Source organism: Drosophila erecta, unplaced genomic scaffold, assembly GCF_003286155.1.
Source record: "Drosophila erecta strain 14021-0224.00,06,07 unplaced genomic scaffold, DereRS2 tig00000000-arrow-pilon, whole genome shotgun sequence".
Classification (NCBI taxonomy): domain Eukaryota; kingdom Metazoa; phylum Arthropoda; class Insecta; order Diptera; family Drosophilidae; genus Drosophila; species Drosophila erecta.
In genome coordinates, this window is record NW_020825194.1 from 17000918 (window position 1) to 17023552 (window position 22635).

The following is a 22635-nucleotide window of genomic DNA, read 5'->3' on the forward strand; positions in this document are numbered from 1 at the left end:
CTGGTTTTTTCTTTTTTTGCACTCTTTTGTGGACATGAGAATGGCTCGTCTCGAACAACTCCGGGAACGTGATGTAGTTTTAAATTACTTTTACCGTCTTTAACGGCTTTGTATTTATTATTCAGTGAACTGGCAACGCTCGACATCAAGCTTAAAGTTAAGACCTACCAAACTAACGACTTACCAACGGAGCGTATGCGCAATGGTTGGTGCATCGGCTATGCGGTAAAATTAGAGAGGCTTCAAACCCACCGTATTATAGCATCTTTTTGTAGAAACTTTTCATGGGTAGACCTTTAATTAATACTTCTTAAATTCCGAAACACCCAGTACTATGAAAAACTAATCAAATTAGCATTTAATAGAAATACTTCGCTTTTAATGCAATTAAAGTATAAATAAAATCATATATCAACAATATAAAATCACTGTTAATGATAGAATGAGAAGAAACGATTTAGTGCGGGTGCGCAATTTCCCCATAGGTCCAATAAATATCACAGTTAGGCACAGTTGTCAAAACGGAAAATCAGCTCTGGTTTCTGTTAAAATTCCAATTCCTATTACAGCTCTTGGTTATTCCACATCCTTCATAAGGCTGATGGCAACGGCGCCAATCAGGCCACATACTCCCATAACATTCAAGGGCAGCAGGGGATCAATGTGCTCCTGAGAAGGGGAAATCAGATTGGTAAAATGAAGACCACACAGGTAAACGATTTGAGGACCAACCAGTTGCCAGAGAAAGGGAACAAGGATTAGGGCAATGCCCGATGCCAGGTTGCCCATGCCAACGCCAAAGTTTCGAACTATTGTAGGATATTGCATCGCTGTGTAGGTGGGAATGATGGCGTTGTTCGCTCCAATCAGACACTTGGCTGGGGGAGATTATCATCATTAACTGATTGTTATTGTCAAATAAGTTAGGCTACGACTTACCTATGGTGGCCAATGCAATCACACCCGTTTGATTCGACACCAAATTCGTGGACAAGCAGCAGAGACCTGGCAACAACATGTAACCAATGAGACTTCGTCGGATTCCAACTTTCAAAACCACCAGGATGCTGATGCAAATGGACACGGCCTCCACGGTTCCAGCCACGGCACTATTGATGTAGATATTACCACCCAAATTGCTAAGGTGCAAGGTTAGTCCAAAGTAAATGATGATCAGTGTTAGCCAAATGACCAGTGTTAGGCATGTGGTGCGCCAGTACTTGGCGCTGAAGACCACCATCAGGGGATTCACAGGGCCACTTGAACTGGGATCCGGTGCCTCCGCTTCGACTGCCTTCAACTCTACGCCCGCCGTTGCTTCTGGTGGGGATTGGACCGCCCGCGGTACCGCCGCCTCGAGGGTCTTGCGATAGTTGCTGGGCAAACTGGCGCTGGTGCCATTCATTCGGGCCGCTCTCTCAATTAGCCCGCACAGCTCATCCAGCCGGCCCTGGGCCAAAAGCCAGCGGGGAGACTCCGGCAGCCAGAACCTGAAAGGAATGGAAGCGAAAGGGTGGGTTGGTGTGAGAATCAATGTCATGATCCGGTATTTATTGGCTTTTAGGAATTTTTTCATTTCATCTCTAAAGCGGTCAGCTAATGTCGCTTTCTGTGGCTCCCTTGGCACCCGAGGATAAACACTGAGGAATGTCCTGGACGGGGTTTCTTTGTCCCTGACGGAATCTAATTGATCCTACCAATTGTTTTGTGCTCGGTTTTATCTTGTCAATGCATTTACTTGACTGACTGCTAAAAATGTTTACGCTTTGAAGTCGATTGTGTTTGTTTGGGGTTTTAATTTTCAAGTAAGCGGATTTTTAGCAGATTAAACTTTTCTTTTGCCTTTAAAGTTGCCTTGTTATTCATAATTATTTGTATGAAAAATACTAACAATTAAATGTTATAAAATTTGCACAAATGTCTTTAGAATATGGCTACTAATACAAAACTATTTGTTAATTAGAGGACGGAGATACATGAGTTTAATTAATAATCAAAATAATTTAATAAATATCATTTACCCATTGATACAAATCAGAGCTCAAAGCAAAATGCATAAAGAGACCTCGATTTCCCTTCAGCCGATTTTCCAATTACCAAATAAGCACCACAATGACACTGCCCCACCCAGGATGCCCCGCAAAACTTACCAAATGCTGAGCATGATTAGCCACGGCCAGGAGATGGCCAGCTGGAGGTGCCGCCAGTCGCGGATGAGGTAGGCCAGTCCGGCGGAGAGGACGTAGGAGATGGCCACGGGCAGAATGTTGAGAATACCGATTACGGTGCGCCACTTGCCGGAGACCAGCTCCACCACCAGCACGAAGCTCACAACAGTCACGGTCATTGATGCGAATCCAATTATAACACGTAGCGACATGAACATGGCCACCGATGTTGAGAAGGCCAAAATTCCACCTGCAACGGAGAGCACAGAACCCATGCAGGCGGTGGCCAAAAAGGTTGGCCAAAAGGGGTGGTGCGGAATGTCAGTGGCAAGGTCGGGCACGTAAATAAGAGTGTAAAGTCAATTAAAATCGCAACCGGGCCAGAGAGCAGGACAAATGCGAATGCAAATGCAGCTGTTAGTCCAGCGATTCACGGACAAAGCTGCATATAAATGACAATTAGAAAGGGAATCCCACTCAAATTGTCATGGTCAAAGGAACACTCGTCCTTCCAGCCCTTTTAATCGGACTGTTGCAATTTCAATGGTATAATCTGCACTAGCTAAAGTGTATCCAAATTCGAGTAAACGTTTAAAGAAATAACAATACACTCTTAAAGTTCTCCAAATGCTAAGCTTTAGCCAATTTCGTGTAAAGCCTCGCAGTTTAGAAACAGGAATCAATAATTTGCCTTAGGTATACAATTGGTATTACTCACCAAACACGCTCTGAATAGTGACGAATACCATTAATGTGTGCCTCCTGCCGAAGCGATCCGATATCCATCCGCTGAGAACCGCTCCCGCTGCTGCGCCCACCAGGAAGCAGGTTTCCACCAGGCTGAGGATATCGCGTCCGCAAACCAGTTCAAATTCCTGCACCAGAGTCTTGGCCGATCCATCCTCGTCGGAGAACTCAAAGTGCCAGCACTGCCGGTAGCCCAAATTAGTGTCATTTTCGGGCCAGTTGATGACCTGGTTGTTCTCGTAGGTCACATGAGAGTAGTCCACATCAAGGAGCAGGCAGCCATTGGAGGACTGGCTAATGTTGCGCCATTCGGATACACTCATCTGCAGGAGGTTTTCCGGCCGGGCACACCAAAAGTCTTTCGGCGCAATCTTTAAACAAAATTTGGTTTTTAATTCGTTATATTCTAGGATTTCTTTTAAATACAAAGTTCAAATTGAAAAATGCATTTGGCTTAATTAATGTGCTCTTAACATTGTTTTCTTAACATTTATTTTCTTCATCAAGAATATATACACTTTATATAGTCGGAAATGCTTCCTTCTGCCTGTTACATACTTCTCAACGAATCTAGTATACCCTTTTACTTTACGAGTCACGGGTATAAAATCTCGGCATATAAAAGTCCTATTAAAAATCGAAAAAGAAGCTTTTCGGCAGAATTTAGGAAACAAATTCACATACGAATTTTGAATGTATTCGAATTCGATTCACGTTTGTAATTACGTGCACTAAATAAGAGATTTCCTCTTACCAACATTGAAAGCAGCCAATCAACGCTTGAGTCATAAATCGAATCGCAGATCAGGCGGCTGGAAAACATTTTATCGGGCACAATTTAAATCGGTAGTAAGCCGTTTAAATTTCTTCCGCATGTTGATTGCGGTTTACTCGTAGTTAGTTTGTTATACAGCAGCCCCATTTGTCATTGAGTTACGATTGCGAATGTTTCGTGACAGTTTAACATGGCTGAAATTACTGAATGTTGTTACAACACGAACGGCCATCTGATTGATGATCGAATCAATGAAAGCGGTTTATCAATCGTGGCGAGCCGAAAAGGTTGGTATCCACCCCCCACTCAAAAACTCCGACCCATAATCGAACCCACAAACAACTACAACCCACAACAGGTTGATAGCCTCGGCCGACATTGAACGTGCCTCAATTAAACATTTAGTATGCGGTCCGAGGAAATGGATTCAAGTTCAAGTTGAAGTGTAGCAAGAAAGCGAAACATTTTCAATAATTAATGGCCGATGAGAGTGGCGGTGTAGTGTGAGTTTTTCCTTTTTCGCAGAGGTTTATGCTTCAAATTCTGGCGACCGTTGATCGCGTGGCAGGTTCTGATGTCATTTGTGGTAAAATGTGGCAGTTGTTCTGTCGCCAGTCGGTTACATGTCACGTTTCAGGCATTTGCATAGCGAAACAGACTCTCGACCAACAATGGATTTCTGCGCCACAACGTGGGCAGCACTCGACTTTGAATCCGACTCCACACGGGCCATGTAAATTTCGCTTGATAAATTGGTTTGCAGATATGCACGAGGTGCACCTGAGAGTGACAGACGGACAGATAGGCACACTGGTTAAGGCTCGAATTACTCGTAATTCTAACTTCACAATCATATCAAGGAATTGCCCTTTAATGAGCATTGATAGTCCACCTTGCAGGGGATTTCCCAGGTCAATCACCCCTACTTACTTTGCATAATAGATCTCAGATCTCAATTCAGATATGCAACTAAAGGCACGATAAGTGACATTGCAAAAACTATTGTTTCTAATGAAGTTAATGACATATCCGTAATTTAGTGGTTCGGAAAGTTCACATCGATTTGCATTCAATGCCTTAGGAAGACGTCAATGACGTTTCTTTTCTTAGTCATATAAATAGTTTCCTGGATCCTTTTACCATTAAATTTGCGTCATGCATTAATGGTATTGGCCATATTTATAGGTTGGGGTTTTCGAAAATATCTGATTTAGTAGAAAACTTTACATCTGCTTAGCTTATTAACTTTTATTAATAGTATTTATAAGCTCCTGAAATGATTAAAGAAAACTTATCTTCATTTTTTGCACCTTTTTTTTTACTATTGTAATCAACATTGAAAGGCTTTTAAAAAACAATTCCATAAAATTAAATTGAATTGATTTGACTATTAAGGTATGTATAGGGGTATACACTTTTGAGAGATTTCTGATTACACAAAACCGGACTGTTGAATACAGTACTATGTGGTCTAGGTGCGCTCATGGGTGATCGTTAGCTTAATTGTTACAGGGTCATCTACTGACCCTAGATAGAGAAAGTACTTAAATTGCTGTTTTAAATCTGAAATTCCATCCGATTTGGTTTCTGTGGCGAGTTGGAGACCAGTGTGCCAGGCAGAGTGTGGCATGCAAAGGTATTTCTGAACATTTTATTATTATTGTTTAATTAATATACTTAGACAGTTAGCGGTCAATATTGGCCTGTGGCAGAGAGTAACCTTTCGAAGGCAACCTTGGGCTGGCTCGAACTCGGACAAACCACCGACGCCACCGGCACCACCTGATATGGATCAGTTGGGAGTGGAAACTAATTGAAAAGTCTTGCCAATACGGTGGGAAATCGTGTTGTCATGGTGTCGACCGCAGCGCCTAATCCACAAAGCTGTCGTCTTCATAGCAAATAACACAAAAGCGTGCAATTTGCGGACATAGTCAATTAAGATAGGTTTATTCAGCACGAAGACGGTTTCAAATATATATGCCATTAAGTCGGTGCAAACAAATCGGCGACTTTTGGGGTGGAAAAGTGGGCATATAGCAAACTAGTTTCGGCCTAAGCCAGTTCAAATTTGTTATTACTCCGCAGGCAATTATTGTGTGTCAATAATTAAGCCAGAAGTGGAACAATTAAGGTGGAAGAGTCCAAGGCGCATTTCAGTCTTATGATTGGCATATCCTTAATGATTCGCATATTCTTTGTTATATACCAATATAAATGTTGTATCTGAAGTTCCCGCATCCAAATTTGCCTAATGAAACAAACCTCGTCAACAATCGAGAGCACGAGCACGGGCAACTGGTTTGAGCAGAACACACACTTGCAATCGAAGTCGCTTAAGTTCACCTTATCACGAGAACGGACGCTGATAACTGACATTGGGAGGAAGTACTACATAAAGCCAATAACAGAACCTTGTCAACTGCGGTTCAGTTGTAGTTGGCCAGTATTAGTTGGCAGTCGAGGTGCCAGCGATGATGGGCACAGGTGGCAGGCAGGCGATGGAGCGCAACGATGGCTAATGTTGTTTGCCAAAGGCCGACCAACCGACTCACCTGGAACACGTAGACGAATATGTGGAAGGTGCAGATGGCCTGGAAGATCGAGAGCAGGGCGCACCACATGCCCTGCCAGGGCGTAAGGCAACCCAAGAGCCGCTCCAGGAGCTTGGTGTGCAGCTGATCTAGGTTCTCCATGTTCGCGTCCACCAACATGGGCGAGGCCTCGCCCGATTTCACATCCGTAAGCTCCATTGTGGCCCGGTTCGAAGTGCAACCGTTTACGCTTTGCGTTGCAAGTAAACTGAGTTAAAGTGTTGACTTTCAAAAATATATCTTATGAAATTCAAATTGGTTTCAGATGCAAGTTTCTGTAGGCCGGCGTTCTGAAGTGCTCTGAGGTGTCGAGAGCCGAGAGTGCGTATGTCACAGAGATTTGGCCGTGTCTCTGGTTTTTAAGCAGGCGCGGCGTTGTTTCTGATTTCTGTGGGGGCCCTAAGATAATGTCCGAGCACAGCGCGATGTGGCGATAGCCAAATTACTTGTTAGCTCCGTCTTCACACCCGGCCAAATGAGTCATTAAAGAATCACTTAATGACTTTATAATTTTGTAGATTGTCGACCTTTCCGGGGAGTGCCTTGACCAACTCCTCCCACAAGGTTGATGCACACTCTTCAACGCGTCAATTTCATTTGGAGCATCTGGCCAACATTAGGTAATCTTTATAGAACCCAACTTTCTTCCAGTTCGACAGTCCTTATCTTATCTGCGACTGTCTATTTTGATTGCTTCATGTAAATTCAGAGGATAGTTTTCAATGTAGTCTACATTCCTAAACAATTGGTTATTGTTTGTCTTCCCAAGATAACATATTGGTTATCAAGGAAAAAAGAAGAACACAGACAATCAAATCATTTCCTACTAAGCAATAACTTATATCAAAATGCTCATTTATGGCCTATTTCGCTACTAATTAAGTCTCAATAAATGATTAAAAAATACTTTTATATTTCAAGTTGGTAACTGGCTTTGGCAAACTAGATTGGATCAGATAGGTCTGGACATATAAAAACTATAATATTGGGAGCTGACAATATATCTCTACTAAGTATTTTATTAAGTTTTTCAAATGAGCTAACACTTCCTCTTAGTTGCGTCACACAACTTGCTGAGCTTAACCAATCCCTATACTTATTCCCCAATTTACAGCCGCTGAATTGGTATAATTAACCTCTGCAAAATAACTGTGCTTGGGCAATCGAACTTCTTGGGTTCTTTGAATGACCATTGCAATTGTCATTGGTTCTGGCCAAGCTCTATTACCCACCGTTCCGCAGATCGTGTGTGTCAAGGTCGCATGTGGTTTTTTCGCAGCTCCCTTCGATTTGGGGCCACTTTTTCAGTGGAACATTAGCACAATAGCCGATGATTACGCTGATTACCTGTGGCATCGAAACTTCAAACCGTAGGCAAATGATGCACACGCAATCCACATGCCGATAAATGGCTCCTAAGTACTCAGAGTAACAGCCTCCCCGAAAGTTGGTCAAATGTGCTCGAAGGTCGAGGCGCATTTCAAAAATATTTAAAATAAAATCACAGCGAAGTGGAGTGAAATTGCTGCGCCAAAATTGACATGCGTGGTACTTTTAATGCTGGCCAGCAACCTCAAGTGGCAAACTCTTGAGTGTGTTATCATTTGTTTGGGTAGTACGTTGTTGCTGTTACTTGTTTAAAGCAAACTCATTTGCTGATAACGTCTTATAATGCAACACTCTTTCGCTTTTCACTCATTGTGAACACCTTTCGGATGATATACACATCCAATTAGTGAGGTATTATTTATCAATTTACAAAGGTTACAGCTATCAATCAACTAGTTGCATCGGTTCAGGCACAAACTTAAAAAAAATGTAGGAAAGTTTAGGAAGAGGTTGGTGGGTTGGCTTACGTACCAAAATATTTCGTTTCGATGTTTTTGGGGCGACGCAATCAACTGAGCAAATATTTGCCAAGCCATAAAACCGAAACTCACCTGGAAGACAAACATGAACAGGTGGAAAGTGGTGGGCAGCTGGAACAGGCAGAGCAGTAGGGTCCAAAGAAAACTCCAGCGGGTGTAGTGGCCCAGGAAATTGGATATCACATCGCTGTCGTCATCCTGGCTGAGATCCCTGCTTGGCGGCGGCTCCCTCTGCTCCCCCGGCACCACTGAAGGTGGTTTCTTCAGGTCCTCGGAGTATCGTCGAAAGTCCAATGCTATGACACTGATTTCCGGAGTCTTTGGGCCAGGCCTTGTCTCGCGATATCCGCCATACAGGTTCGCCTCCAGGGTGCCCCTGCCCTTGTCCCGCGGTCCGCCCACGCAATCGAAATTCAGGGAACCGCGACGCAGAACGCCACTCATATCGAGGCGGAGTAGTATGTATACGAGTATAGACGATATCTGGCGATTTCGAAAGACACCTATTTTATTACTCCACTTCGGGCGCCAATCGATCGATTGGAAATAAGTATAAAACCGCGTCGATCGTTAGTATCTCAGCCGTTGGCTTCGATCTGAAACCGTTAACGGTTTGGGGCTCTGTTATAAGCACTCTGTAAATCTGCAAAAGAGCGAAAGCTATGTGCAAGGCATTGCCAGCATCGAAAAGCTCAACTTAAAGCTTTGACTACCCCACGATCAAGCAAGCTTTCGCTGGGCTTGATTGGGATTCACTTCATCCAGGACTATCCATATCAACAATTATTTATTTGTATTGATTTATTTATTTATGTTTTATTTTGACACTATAATTGTGTTTGCTTTGGTAATTTTGATTTACAACAAGTTTCATAAATTTATGCAAGTGTTTCGCTCAACACTTGAACTTAACAATTAATTTAATGTTGTTTCAGATTCGGGAATTCCGTTTGTTTGCAGCTTAATGAAATCTCTTACTAATGTCAAATACATAACAAAGCTGATATGATCTTAGCGGGTAAGTACAATAGGCAACAGAAATAAATGTAAAATAAGCGGCATAATGCTGAAAATAATACAAATTACAAATGAGCAAATAACAACTTGGTGGTAGGTAAGTACAACAAGTAATTCAACAGGTTGGCTTTCTCTAATTTGATTGTTTTTGTTTTTCTCTACATATACATACACAAACGCACACGTATCCATATACACATATTTGTATACATTGTTAAATGCATTATATTGAAAATTTATTTGTTCATTTCATATACATATATTCATATATTTGATGGCTCCAAACAGTAAAACTCCTTGTATGTCCTGTGTCTCCACACACAAACAGGCAATATATACAAATCCATAATTGACCGATACTTAGAGACTGATCTGTTGTAAATACGTTTTAGAGTAGACTAAGGATTAATTGACTACAATTACTAGAGATTACAAATGGTCGCTTAAATCTGCCATTCTAATTTCTCTGGAAGATTGGGCTGCTCTGCTTATTCATCTCGTATTTGGAAAACATTCATTAATAGACAACAAGAAGACGACGACGACGAGATTATGCATACGTTGAGATATTGACAAGACATATTGACATTATAAATTGTTTTTTTTTTCATTTTCGTTTGTATGAACTTTAATTCGATTGTAATTGAATTGGTAATTCGGTAATTAAAGCGCTTTGTATTTACTGGATAATTTCTAAAATGTTCCTTTTATTCCTAGGGAGGTTCAAAAAGCTCCGGGCGCAATTTCATACAAACAAAATACTTTCTTGATTTTAAAACCATTTAAATAAAAAGTATAAAATAATAATATAAATATAAGCTTTGTAAACTCCCATTGCAAACCCTCCCTAAGATTGGGTCAAATTTATAACCTTCGATGGGAACCGAAGAACTTAAGCTACTTCGAGTGTTTTTGGTAACATTCTGGGTGTTCTGTGTGTTTTCAGTACTTAGATTATGACATAAGCTACAAGCCATTGTTAGTTAATTGTTAAGATACATACTCACTACGTGCTACGCAAACAAGGTCCTGCCTGACATGTGACATTCTCTAGCGAATTGGCATTATTTTTGGACATTCATCGAATCGTTACCATACATTTCAGGTGGCTTCAGGCGGTGGATATGTCGGGTGGCGTGGCAGGTTGGGGGTTAAGTGGGGGGCAGAGAGACAGCAGCTGCGTTGGCTACGCTGACTTCTAATCGGCATATTTTGGACCAGCCAAAATACTTTCTTCCTCGGGGGCTGAGCAGGTTAGGATTGGCAATGGCGGTCATTACACCTGCTTGGCGGCACTGGCATTGGCATTTGAGCCACCTTGGTTCTCTGTCTTCTGACGCACAGCGGTTTCGGGCAGGAAGAGCACCACAACGCCGCCAAAGATGCTCCAGGCGGTGAGCAGGGTCATCAAGAGGTGACCCTCGATCTTGTTCTGCAATATATAAGTTCGGAGTTAAGGTTAATCTTTATGGGTATGTCTCTGCAAGAGGAAAACTCACCAGGAGCGATAGGTAGGGTGTGAGGATCAGGGCCAAACCGGCGGCCACATTGCAGGCACCCACGCCCACATTGCGTATGGGCGTGGGATACAGTTCCGCCGTGTACACCGGCATTATGGTATTGCCAGCACTAATGGTGAACTTGCCCATCATCAGGAATGTGATCTTTAGCCAGAGCAGATCCGCATGCCCCTCGGTGATCGCCGCACAGCAGCAGGCGACGCCGGCACAGATCAAAGTAGCGCAAAAGAGCCACTTCTTGCCCACTTTGGTGATGATGTACATGGCCACGGCGATGGCGGGTATTTCGACTAGGCCAGCTAGCGCCTGCGGAAAACATAGATAAAACATAATATTCAGGAGGGGATGTGGACGAGCAGGGCACGTGGAAAAGTCGACAAGATGTCGGCTGGGCGCATTAAATCAGAGCGGCATCAAAGGTGCGCCCGGCGTTGTCAAAATAAATTATGCAATAAATTAGCTGAAAACATCGCTGTCACGCCCATTGTCAAATGCTGGACAGTGCTGAGCAGTTGGCTAGGAGAAGTCAGGAAAAATCAGACTCCAATGGCAATCATTAGGGAGATTGTATAAGGTTATTTTTGATTTTAGCTAATAATTCTTATTTCGTATTAAACCAAAATTTACATAAAAATTTAAATGTGTATGCACAGCTTTTATATTATTCATTTAAATATTTTTACCTGAAATCTTTAGACATTTCGAGTGTGAACTTAAGATGTTAAGTCGGTAGCCCACTTATTCGATTTCCTATTTGTTCCACACAAAAAAAAACAAACAAACAAACAAGCATGGATTTCGGACAGCATTAGATGCTTTAGCGCTTTAAAACAATCAAATCCCGAACAAATGCCAAACATGCCGAGCATTTTGTATACTCAAGGCCCGCCAGCACTGTGCTCAACATTCTGCTGGCCATCTGCCAGGTGGAAGGGGCTAAGATGGCTGCGAGTGGAGCTGCGGCCGCTTCAGGATTTATCTACTATATGGTGGGTGAGTTGGCGGTGGGTGTGGGGCAGTAACATCATAATTCGATTGCAAGCACATTTTCACACCGTCCAGCCGAAGAACACTTGACATCGAACAGACAATCTTTAGTCAGCGTCTGATGGAAATGCTGACAAATCCAATTAGGGGGCCATCAGTTGGCCTCTTGGCCATGGCTAGGTGAGTGATTGATCCTATATGTTGACAAGACCCATGCTATCGCCGACGATTTGCCTAAATGGATTTCCCTGCGCCTATGCTGCGTATACTTAATTCCTTTGAAAGCAGCACAACTCACCGAATTCAAGTAGACATTGCCGCCAAAGGAGCTCATGTTGAGAATAATGCCGTAGTAGACCAGATTCATGGTAAACCAGATGCAGAAGAAGCAGATGGAGATGCGGCGCAGGTAACTGGAGCGGAACAGGTAGGTAACGTCCTGCGTACTGCTCTCCTGCGTCGGCGGCGTCAGCTGATAATCGACGGGTAGCTGGCGACCATTGAACTTGGCGGCCGCCTCAATGATTCGACGCACTTCATCGATTCGACCCTTGACCAGCAGCCAGCGCGGCGATTCCGGCACCACAAACCTAACGTACAAAAGCACCCAAAATTAATCAAATAAAATTTGGCTGAGGAAACATGTGCTGCGTCAATTATGCCACTCTGTTTATAGTGGGGTAACACCCACGCGCTGTTTTCTTATTTATTCACATGCGATCTATATACACATCTGTCTTCGTGCCATATGTTATGCGGTTAGTTTACCTGTCTAAACCGATCAAAGACTTACCAAAGAAAGCACAGGAAGATCCCCGGAATGCCGATGCACAGCTGTAGGCGTTGATAATCCTGGGTCAGATAGGCCAGGCCCGAGATGATCATGTAGGAGATTGGCAGTGGAAACAGATTGTACATTCCGGCGATGGTTCTCCACTTGCCATCCACATACTCAATGGCTAGGATCAGGCCGGAGTAGGTGACCGATACCGATACCAAACCAAGCAGAGCGCGAAGTGTGAGATAAAGCTCAAAGGAGCTGCAGATATAGAGCCAGAGACCTAAATAGAATATACAAGGAAAATATCCAAATAAGATTTTTTGGATAATGAGTAAATTAGTTTACAAAATGGTCAAAGTTTACAAGAGATACAAACACGTAAACCAAGCCAATGCTTGAAATGCGATGCTGCAGATAGCAATGAAAGTAAAGTTTTTATTTAAGATTTTACATGAAAAGTAACTTAACGTTAGGGTGGTAATAGGTTTAAGAGTTAATTAACGCTTTAAGGAATTTCCTAGGAATCCCCAGCAGCCTCGCAATCAAAAGCAATTCCGCACACGTGCCCACCCTCGATGCCAGTCCCTCATTAGTAATGTCCTTTCGAATGCAAATTTCAATTATACATTGTGAGAGATTTAATCAACAAGGACAACAAGGCTGGCAAGAGCCAGGCAGCCACAACTGCAGCAACGACCACCTGACAGCACGGCCCCACAAAACCCGCAGAGAGCCACTCGATGTGCTCGTGCTGACCCCCCGACATGGCCAAGTTCACAGTCAACGGAGGAGGACATCGTCAGGGCCAATGTCGGTGTGACTTCCGTATATTCAAGGGTATAACTGAGGTGGCCATAGTGTGTTTGTGTGTGTGGACTGAAATGGCCTTTATGCCTCGAGAGTCACTCACCGAATATGGTCTGCAGCACGGCCGATATGAAGAGCATTGTCTTGCGGCCGAACTTGTCCGATAAATAGCCGGAGATAATGCCACCTGTTGCCACGCCCAGCAGGAAGAACATCTCGGCCACGTTCTTTAGGTGTTCCTTCTCGCACACCAGATCCCACTGCGATGTCCACGTGTTCCCGACGTTGTCGTTGTCCTCGTACTCCCATTTCTCGCAGGCCACCAACTTTTTGTCCATCTCCGCTGGAGTCTAAATCAAAAGCGATATATTAGCCATGGTTCTTATCCTAGAGTATTGTTGATTAGAGTGTTACCTTCCAGTCGGATGGCAGCGTGGTTTCATTGCTCACTTGACTCCAATCGATGCCCTCCCATCGCCGACAGTTGTCGACGGAGCCACTCAAGTTCCGCCAGGTGGCCACTGGCATCTGCTGGAATTGCGCTGGGCGCTGGCACCAAAAGTCCTTGTTGGCCGCCTGGTAGATGGACGACGATATGTGGAAGGTGTTGGGCACCTGGAAGAGCGACAGCAGCACCGTCATCAGTAACTGCCACTTGCCGTAGTGGCCCATCAGGTCGCCGATCACGTCGGTCTCGTCCTCATCGTCCGCCGGATCCAGTCCGCTCACCGCCGCTGCCGGCGACTGAGGCGTCGCTGTTTGCTGTTTGGGCGGGATGGTGGGGCTGGTGGTGGGGGATTGTTTGGCGGAGTCGTGCATGATGCACAAAGGAACTGAAATGGGAGAAGCGACAATTAATCATCAACAAAAGAACTCTAATAATTTTAAGCGATCCTTAACAAGTTTGGTTTAACAGTTCGTATATTAAATATATATTTTTATTTATTATTCAAAATCTATATCACGAATATAGAGTTTGTTTGGTATTGAAATGAATGAAATCTACGGATTATATACTAAATAATCAATCAAAATAGTTTGTAGTTACTATGTCAACCGATGATAAATAACTGGCAAAGATGCATATTGACTTAAGGAAACATGCAAATAATCGACTTCTGCGGGCAGGGAAATTAATTTTATTGCCCGTGTCAGGAGCACACAAAGGAGCAATTAGTTAAGTGGTCAGTGACTGGCCATAAACCAACTCAGAGTCGGAGGCCAAAGCCTCTCAGAAACAGCCCGAATGCAGTCAAGTCAAGCGGCTCTATTTCATTTATTAGGACAAGCCCCCTGCTTCCTGCCCCCGTGAAGGGTTCTGATGCCCAAGTCTGGACATTGGTCAACCTGCGTTCGATGGAATTCAATCACGTTGGAGGCGATTAACTACAGCAGCCGGAGACCAGCAAAGGCAAAAGTTGGTGCTGAGCACCGAGAATGGAGAACTGAAGCGAACCGAGCCAGCTAGCACTACAAAGTAAAAGAATAATAGCCAAGATTTAATGTAATTGCGTCGGGGTGGACGGAGGTAGGAGGCGGATGGGGAGGAGTAGGTTGCTCCCGCCATGTTCGTGTCCTTTGCTCAGTTTGCTAGTTAAACTTCCACCCCATCCATTCAGTTTGCTGCCTTCCTCCGCTTTGCTCTGTTTGCGTTTTCTTTTGTGGCCACTGACCAGTAGGGCTTTTGTAGCGCATTGGCTTTGTCTGGGATTTGCCCGGAATGGGTCCATATATACCAGATATAGCTGAATTGAGCCCGCGCCCCAAGTAGCCGAAGGTATCAATGCCCAAAAGTAGGCAGCAGGCTGGCAAACTTTTCGTCTTGAATTAGCCGACTTAAATGTTTAATTCCGTTCAGTTGATTTATCTGCGGGGTATTAGTAAGCCAAACTAAGCAAGCACGCAGCGAAATCGTTTTCGTTTGAAAGGATTTGGAATTATTCAATAAGTTCATAGAAGACTTACTCCATTAGATGACACATAGTAGGATTTTCTTAATCCACTTTGTGCATTCACTTTCTCTTGCTGAGTAACGGGTTTCTGATAGTCGGAGAACTCGAATCTTTCTTGTTTTTTTAATTAAATCAATAGTTATTAAGTGCCCCCAAATTTAACAGAAGTGTATCGTTGTGCTTAAAACTATGTGCAATATCAAATCTCTCCTTTCACATGACTTGTCAACAGCTAGGATATCACTATGCGTCCCCATGAATCAAGTTCTCGCACATATCAATCAACGGAGCCAACATTTATGGCACAATTCCCGGGAGCCGTTAGTTAAATTTGCAAATGCCCAGGCGCCGGGGGACGTGTCCAAACCCCCGGAAGAGATATTCCATTTAGGAGGGGACTTAGTATATGTGGCCTGTGGCCAGTGGCCACCGCACCGCATCACAGTGGCTGAGGCAGCAGCAGCAGCAGAAGCTGCAGCAGTGGTTGTGGCAGTAAAACTCACGCCATACGCCGCACGTGATAAGCAGTTGAGCGCACATTTTCACGCACTTGTAAACAGGAATAAGCGAAGCGTGTCCGCGAAAAGCCGCGGGCTGGAGCGACCACCCACTCCATCCTATGTCGCCTGGCAGGATAATTAATTATCAATTTTATGGGCCACCCTCTCTTGGCCAGCTGCAGCTTGCAGTTGGCTCGAGCTTTTGGCCAGCGGAGTTACTGGGCGGCTGCTGTCGCAGATGCAAGTGCCACTGGTGTCCGCCGAAGGTCGTCGCGACGTCGCCATGTCGTGTGGACACAACGGCTCAATTTCAATGCTATAAACTACGTCGTCGTCGTCGTCGTCGTCGTCGTCGCCGTTTACCTTCAACTCGCGGCGCACATGGCGTATGTGCAATATCATGGCATGCTGAAAATAACGCTAATTGCATTCAGCAGCTGTTGTCGCTCTGGTCACACCCCAGTTGTCCATTCGGGCCCCTATTCCTGCCCAGCTCCCCATTCGCTAGCTGGTATTTGCTGGTACGACAAATCGACAGGTTCCTGGTTTGGGGAATAAATCAATTTAATAAACTAATTGGAAGCTGTCGAAGATGGATTAGTCCTAAAATTCGTCCCTGCACAGGCTTTAATTGAAAATAATTGGCGCGCGGATTTAATTGGCTCAACTAGATAATTCGAAAAGAAAGTTAAATAATGCATATACATAATGTCATAATCCTATAAAATAAAACATTTTATAGAAGTCAACCGTCTACTTTCTGAAGGCGATGAGCATTTAAATTGATTGAATTTGTGTTCTAATGTGCACATTAATATTAATTGGATTTATTTACATTCCAGCGAATATTCCACTCAATCAATTGGCTAGCTTACCGACATCTAGACGTAAAATGAAAAACTGGTTCAAATCCCTCTTTCCTTTTTCGTATGCATATTTAAGGCCCATTGTGCTACCAAAGATAGTACTATATAGACAGTTTCACACCCCATGCAAATCAAACAGCAATGGCCCATGTCCAATTGGTAATTACGATTACATTGCAGCCATAAATAACAAATTATAATGCCATGCACGATCATAAAAGTGCATGCACATCTCGCTCCCACTGTTGGTATCCACATATCTGCGGATTCCCAGGGACCTGGAAAAGCTCTGGAGGCGGATGCGTCTGGGCGCGATCTCTTGACACGCTCCACCAGTGCCAGGGCGCCTCAATTGAACACGATCCACACAAGCTCCTCTAATAATGATTTGTTTCAATTGAAAAGTCAATGTCAGAGCTCTCTCCCACTGGCCATTAACCATTCGTGGTTAATTAAAAATAGCGACGAAATATGGCGCTAAAGACAATTGACAACGGGTGAAAGAGTGTGCGCGTATTTCTTGCTACTCATATTTGCATAAAAATGCGAGAAATTACTATCGCTGGTTGTAAAATATTAATGAATAACAAATTTAATTAACCGACAGTGTGTGTGCGAGCGGAGTTTCCATACCATTAATGGCATATTGTTTTTCTCACAGATAATGAAAACTTTTTTTGGTATTTCCCTCTATGCAATATAAAAACTTACTAAAGGAAAATCCATATACATTTAATTACGTTTAAATTTATATGTTTAGGTATCTTCTGTTAAAGATATATAAATATGATTAATAATCAATGTTTATTTGAATTGATATATATATAATATAATACAAATTCAGATATTTTCTGCTTCGGAATGAAGCATTTAACAGAAGAATTCTTTGAATACTTAAGCTTTTACTTTACATTTAGCAACTGCTCCCTGTCCATCTGAATTTTTCAGGCAGTTTAAGTAGCACAATGACAAATTGCGGGGGGTTTCCCCAGACAATTACGACTAGCCGAGTGTAGATAATCAGGAATGCGAAAGAATCTCATAAGCGTCATAGTCACAAAAGCCGAAATGTGCTAAATATTTCTAATACAAAGGCAAGCGTTTAGCTCTGGGGAGCGAAGAGGTGGGGTGGGGCGGCTTTTGGGTGGGTGGCTGCTGGCAGGAGAGGCAGACAAATTGCCGCTGTAATTAGCCGTCATGCATATAAAAGTGCATTCACTTTCATGCCATGATAGAAAAGAGAATTGAGAGTGCGAAGGGGCGTGATGGGATGGTATGGTATGGGTTGGGTTGGATTGGGTTGCGTTGGTGATGGTGATGATGATGATAATGATGACGCCTGCATCTGCATTTGTGCAAGCATGGCTCGGTGACGTTGCCAGCTAATTTGCACATTTATAGGATTTGATTTGTTTATTATGCATTCACCGCCGCAGGGGAAGCGACGTGATGGCGAGCGAGTGCTGCCAAGTGGGTAATAGTAATCTTCAGACACTTGCACGCAGCAACGAGCTGCGCTTCCGTTTCTCCGACAAGTGCCCTCAGTGCGGATGAGCGATGAGCGATGACGATGGCGACTGGTGGATAGGGGTTGCAGGAGCGGAACGACATCCCGCCGGATGACGGCCCGTCATCGTATGGCATTGGCCAGCCTCACTTCATCACTTGTCAGACTTATTGCAGCTGTAAGACAGCCGCTATCGGATAAGTAACAGCAGCACTGCACCACGGGGCGTATGCGCAACGTTTACCGAATTGCATTTAATTCTGCCGGCTGCTGGCTGCTAGTTGCCTGTGGCGATAGTAAGTAATGGCAATTCAAATTCGATTTACGCCCGCACAACGCACCATTTTCAGCATAAACAATTCAGCTTTAACTTTCTATATCGCCGATTTGCGCACGAACGTGCTCGAAACGACCGATAATGGGTCGATCTTCTAATGGGTGAAATTTACGACCTCATGCCTTGCCATTAACACAATTGATTTTGGCACTGGGTAAACAAATTCACAAACGAATCCATAAACAACACGAATCCGATCCGGCCGCTTGAGCCAGAAAACTAATACGACTAATTCCGAAGTAAATCAGCCATTAAACGAATTTACTCCCAAACCTTGCGTTTTACGGCCATTTTTCGGGAGAAAAACAAATGCAAAGAAAATATACGAATCGACTGCGAATAGGCTGCTTCTGTGTCCAAAGAAAACTTTGACCGTCATTAAAATCCAAATTTCAGGCATCATTAATTTTGAGAAAAACAAGTCTAGCGAATTATTCATATTCGGTGCTAACTGCTAACATATTTTAGATGCCTTTTCGTTAACATGTGTAAAACATTGTTTGAATATCAAATTCTTTTTTTATACGTTTTATAAATTGAAAGCAAATGGTATCGTTGAATTCTTACATAATTTTTTCAACTGAACCTCAAACTGATAAGCACTAAAGTAACCTTATGTGTGGCAAATGAAGTCCTGGCAATAAAAAAAAGCATATGCCAGCAATTTTCATGTCAATGCGAAAACACATTTGCAACTTTATAGGCCCGGCAAAATCCACAAAACCCTTGAAAACATTTGATTGCCACAAATTAAAGGCAGCTTGACAATTTTGTGTGATCGGATTTCGTAAAATGGCACATTTTCACAAATTTTCAAATGCCAAAATCATTACAATGAAGTGTGCTCCCCTTCGCACAAGCCCACTCACGAACAAGGATCAAATCAATTCGAATCAATTGAAAAGGCAGCCACAAAGTATTTGAAAGTTTTTATGAGGTGGGCGTTTTGTTTCCACATCTGTGCGTGCGTGTGTGTCTGTCTGGCGATATATTATGCAAATTTCAGCTACCTTTGGGTGGCTCATGGTGGGTGGTTCCACCCCGCCTACATCACTCACTCACTCACAACAAATTCATCTCAAAACCAAATTCAACTGCGGATATCTTTTATTTAGCAAGAATTGCGAGTGGGGCGTTTGGGGAGGTGGAGGTAGGTTGGTGGAAACATTGCAATATGGCAATTCCGTTTTGTCCTCGTTCACTTTCGAAGGGTCCTTACTGGCTTCCTTCCGCTTGCCGCCTACCGTGCAGCTGCTGCTGGGATGTCCTGCCAGTTCAGCTCAGTTCAGTTTGGTTTGGTTTGGTTGGTTCGGTTCGGTTCAGTTGAGTCCGGCCCTGGCTGCATTTTGCTGTAAACAAAGTCAGAGATGCGATGCACAGGATACAACTGGACTCGCAGCCGGAATCGGTACAGTGTTGTAGTGTACTACAAAAGAATATAGGTCATCAGCCATGGGCGCTATTGAGCTAACAGAAGGTATATGGGTATTCCATTTAAAATGCAGATGCTATCAATCAATAATGTTCACTAAATACTCTAGTTAAACAAATATATTCTATTATGGTAGAAAATTGTTCCCAAGAAAGCTCTTTAGCTTAAGCAGGAAAACTCATTCTACCGAGTAATACTGAAGTGGTCAAACATTTAACCACTGTCACTCAAAGCTATACTTTCGCATAGGGTATTTCCAATTTCGTTGGCAAGTCTTTTTTTTCGGATTCATATTTGGTATCTGTTTAGCTACACTCTTAATGTAAATCCGTATGGATGTCTAAGTGAGTGCCCGCTGCTGATCCATTGTTGTCAACATGAATTCACAATTCTATTTCCATTTGGACTTGTCGGTCGTTGGTGATGGGTATAGAGCCCTGCCCGTGCTCCGCGGCTCGTGTCTTGTTAATCGAATAGCAAATCGTTTGGCAATTTCAAATTTTGCCAGCTAAGCAGCCATCTGCCGCCCCAATACCCCATCCCCTCCTGTCACCCATCACCTCTACTGTGGGGTCGCGCGCCTTTTTGATTAGAATTTCCATTTCAAAGTGCGCACTGATTTGCTACTTTTATGCGCTTCCAATCAGTGGCAAGTCGAGAGTCAAAGCATCCGCCATTAGCATAATCTTACGGCAAGAAGTGGGTGGGCCAGGCGCCAGGTGATTGCCAGCTATGTTTGTTTGCCTGAACCCCCCCTTGACCTCCGCACCCGCCACTCAGTGGCGTGCATTGTCAGGATTCCAATGCCCATTGTAATATGCTTGGGATCTACTCAATATGTTCAATGCTGGGTTATGTGTCTCGTGGTTCAGCCATGTGGAGTTTACTATTACATTTTCACGGAATCTTTTTGCTCCTTAGACTTCTGCCTTGAGTAAACTTAATTCCTTAAAGGAAATTCATATTTTATAAGGACTTACTGATTTTTCTTAAGGCGCTATGGACGAAAACATTTAATAGAATCATAAAAGTTGCCATTTTACATGTTGGTCCATATGAGCTGGCTACTTTTAAAGACTATTTCCGTTTATGTCATTTATGGTTACCATTAAGGGGAAATCCTCGAGGCAAATTCGGATCCTTGGAGTGGGATGAGCAGATTCTACCCAAGGGCCTAAAGCTGGCTTCAACAATCTGTCAGGATAAAGTCATTGTCGTTGTCATTGTTGTTATCCTGCTGTTGTTCTTGTTGCTGTTGTTGTTTTTGCAAGAGCCAAACAAATAGACTTGGGCGGCAAAAAAAAAAACAAAGTCACACACACACACACACAGAGGCAGAGCAAGAAAGCGAGGAAAAAAGGCGCACAAATAAACAAAGGAGAGCAAAGTAAACGTCGCTGGCGGCACGTCCGCGAGCAAGGATGCCAGGACATATATTCACACATCCCCCGCTCGCCGATTTCTGTGCTGCGTCCTGCCGCGTTGTCAACGTCGCCAGGCAGCCTGTGTGCGTAATGAGCTTACCTTATGGATAGACAAAACAAGTTGCTGCTGCTGTTGCTGCTGCTGTGCTGTTGTGTTGCTGCTGCTAGCGTTGCTGGTGTGGCAGGTTCGAGCGCAGCCAATCCTGCAGCACGCGTCCTGCTGCACAATTGGCAGGGCTGATGGCGACTTCCTAGCGAGCTTCCTGGGGCTGCCTCTTGTTGTTTTGATGGTGTGTGTCTGTCTGTCTTGGCGCGGAAATCCGTCGCACGCTCGTCGTTTTTTATTATTTTTTTGTTCACTTTTGGAATAAATTTACTGCTAGAAGAAGCGCACTAAACGGAAACTGACACATAAAATGCTGTCTGATTTTACGAGCGTCTACGGCCCTACGGTCTCTGCGGAATATGCGATACACGTGGTCAGGTGGGGGTGCACAGCATTTACTTCGCTACTTATTCGATGCATTTCGGTGATTACTCATACGCAGCGTGGTACGGGGCATGGAAATTGATTCGCGCGCGCGTTTTTCGCCCGCTGAAGCAAGAGCAATTTGCAATTTGGACAACCATAAATAAGTGGCGAAGAGCAGCGGCTCTCTAGTAAATAATAACGCGAAATTATAATAGCAATAATAGGTTGATATTATGAAATTTCAAGCGGTTCTGTGTGGGCTGCCGCTGCCCGCTCGCATTATTTATGGGTTGTCCAAACATTGTCTGGCGGAATTGTCTTTGGGCGGAATCATGAATCTATGTGTTAGCACATCTCAACGGAACTCAGTATATATAGCATGATTGTTGCCACTCGCATTTGTTGCTGTTGCTGTTGCTCTTGTTTTATTTATTTAATTTTATACTATGCGCACTCACGCACCCACACCACGGATATCGGGATCTCGGAATCCCAGAATCTTAGAAACACAGAATCTCAGAAACACAGAATCTCAGAGTTTTTGATTTTCGGACCTCGTACCGCACTCGTACCGTTTATCTTTTCGCTGCTGGCGGCAACAACAACGCTTCCTGCTCTTGATTCGCACTATTTCCTAGGCGCTGATGCTGAAAATGCGATTCGACTGGCGACGGCAAAGGGCGGCTGTTGTGGCGTTCAAGTTCATCACACAACGACTGACCAAGAGCAACTGAGCGCTCGTCTCCAAAGCGAAGAACTTTTATAACCTTCTCCCCAACGACGTCCCCTGCCCTGCCTCTCTCTCGCCACCGCCCCCAACGAACTGCGACGCCGGCAGCGGCGCCGGCAGATTCGATGCTCGGATGCTGCCAGCTTGGACC

General features: G+C 43.9%; 2 protein-coding genes across 3 annotated transcripts; both read right to left on the bottom strand.

The window, feature by feature from the left end:
* Positions 1–351: 351 nt before the first annotated feature.
* LOC6553261 (organic cation transporter protein) lies at positions 352–8754 on the bottom strand. Of its 2 annotated transcripts, XM_001980115.3 has the most exons (7): positions 8225–8754; positions 6246–6437; positions 2887–3286; positions 2151–2418; positions 940–1490; positions 733–878; positions 352–669 (listed from the first exon to the last, which is right to left on the bottom strand). In XM_001980115.3, the coding sequence occupies exons 1-7, from the start codon at positions 8594–8596 to the stop codon at positions 577–579; spliced, it is 2022 nt and encodes a 673-aa protein (XP_001980151.1). In that variant the 5' UTR covers positions 8597–8754; the 3' UTR covers positions 352–576. The 2 variants fall into 2 exon arrangements, with proteins under 2 accessions (XP_001980151.1, XP_015009842.1); XM_015154356.2 differs by lacking the exon at positions 6246–6437.
* A 179-nt stretch (positions 8755–8933) lies between these two features.
* On the bottom strand, positions 8934–22489 carry LOC6553260 (organic cation transporter protein). The gene is made up of 8 exons (XM_015154355.2): positions 22327–22489; positions 21383–21738; positions 13679–14097; positions 13368–13614; positions 12470–12737; positions 11975–12266; positions 10669–10995; positions 8934–10601 (listed from the first exon to the last, which is right to left on the bottom strand). The coding sequence occupies exons 3-8, from the start codon at positions 14081–14083 to the stop codon at positions 10446–10448; spliced, it is 1695 nt and encodes a 564-aa protein (XP_015009841.1). The 5' UTR covers positions 14084–14097; positions 21383–21738; positions 22327–22489; the 3' UTR covers positions 8934–10445.
* Positions 22490–22635: the final 146 nt, after the last annotated feature.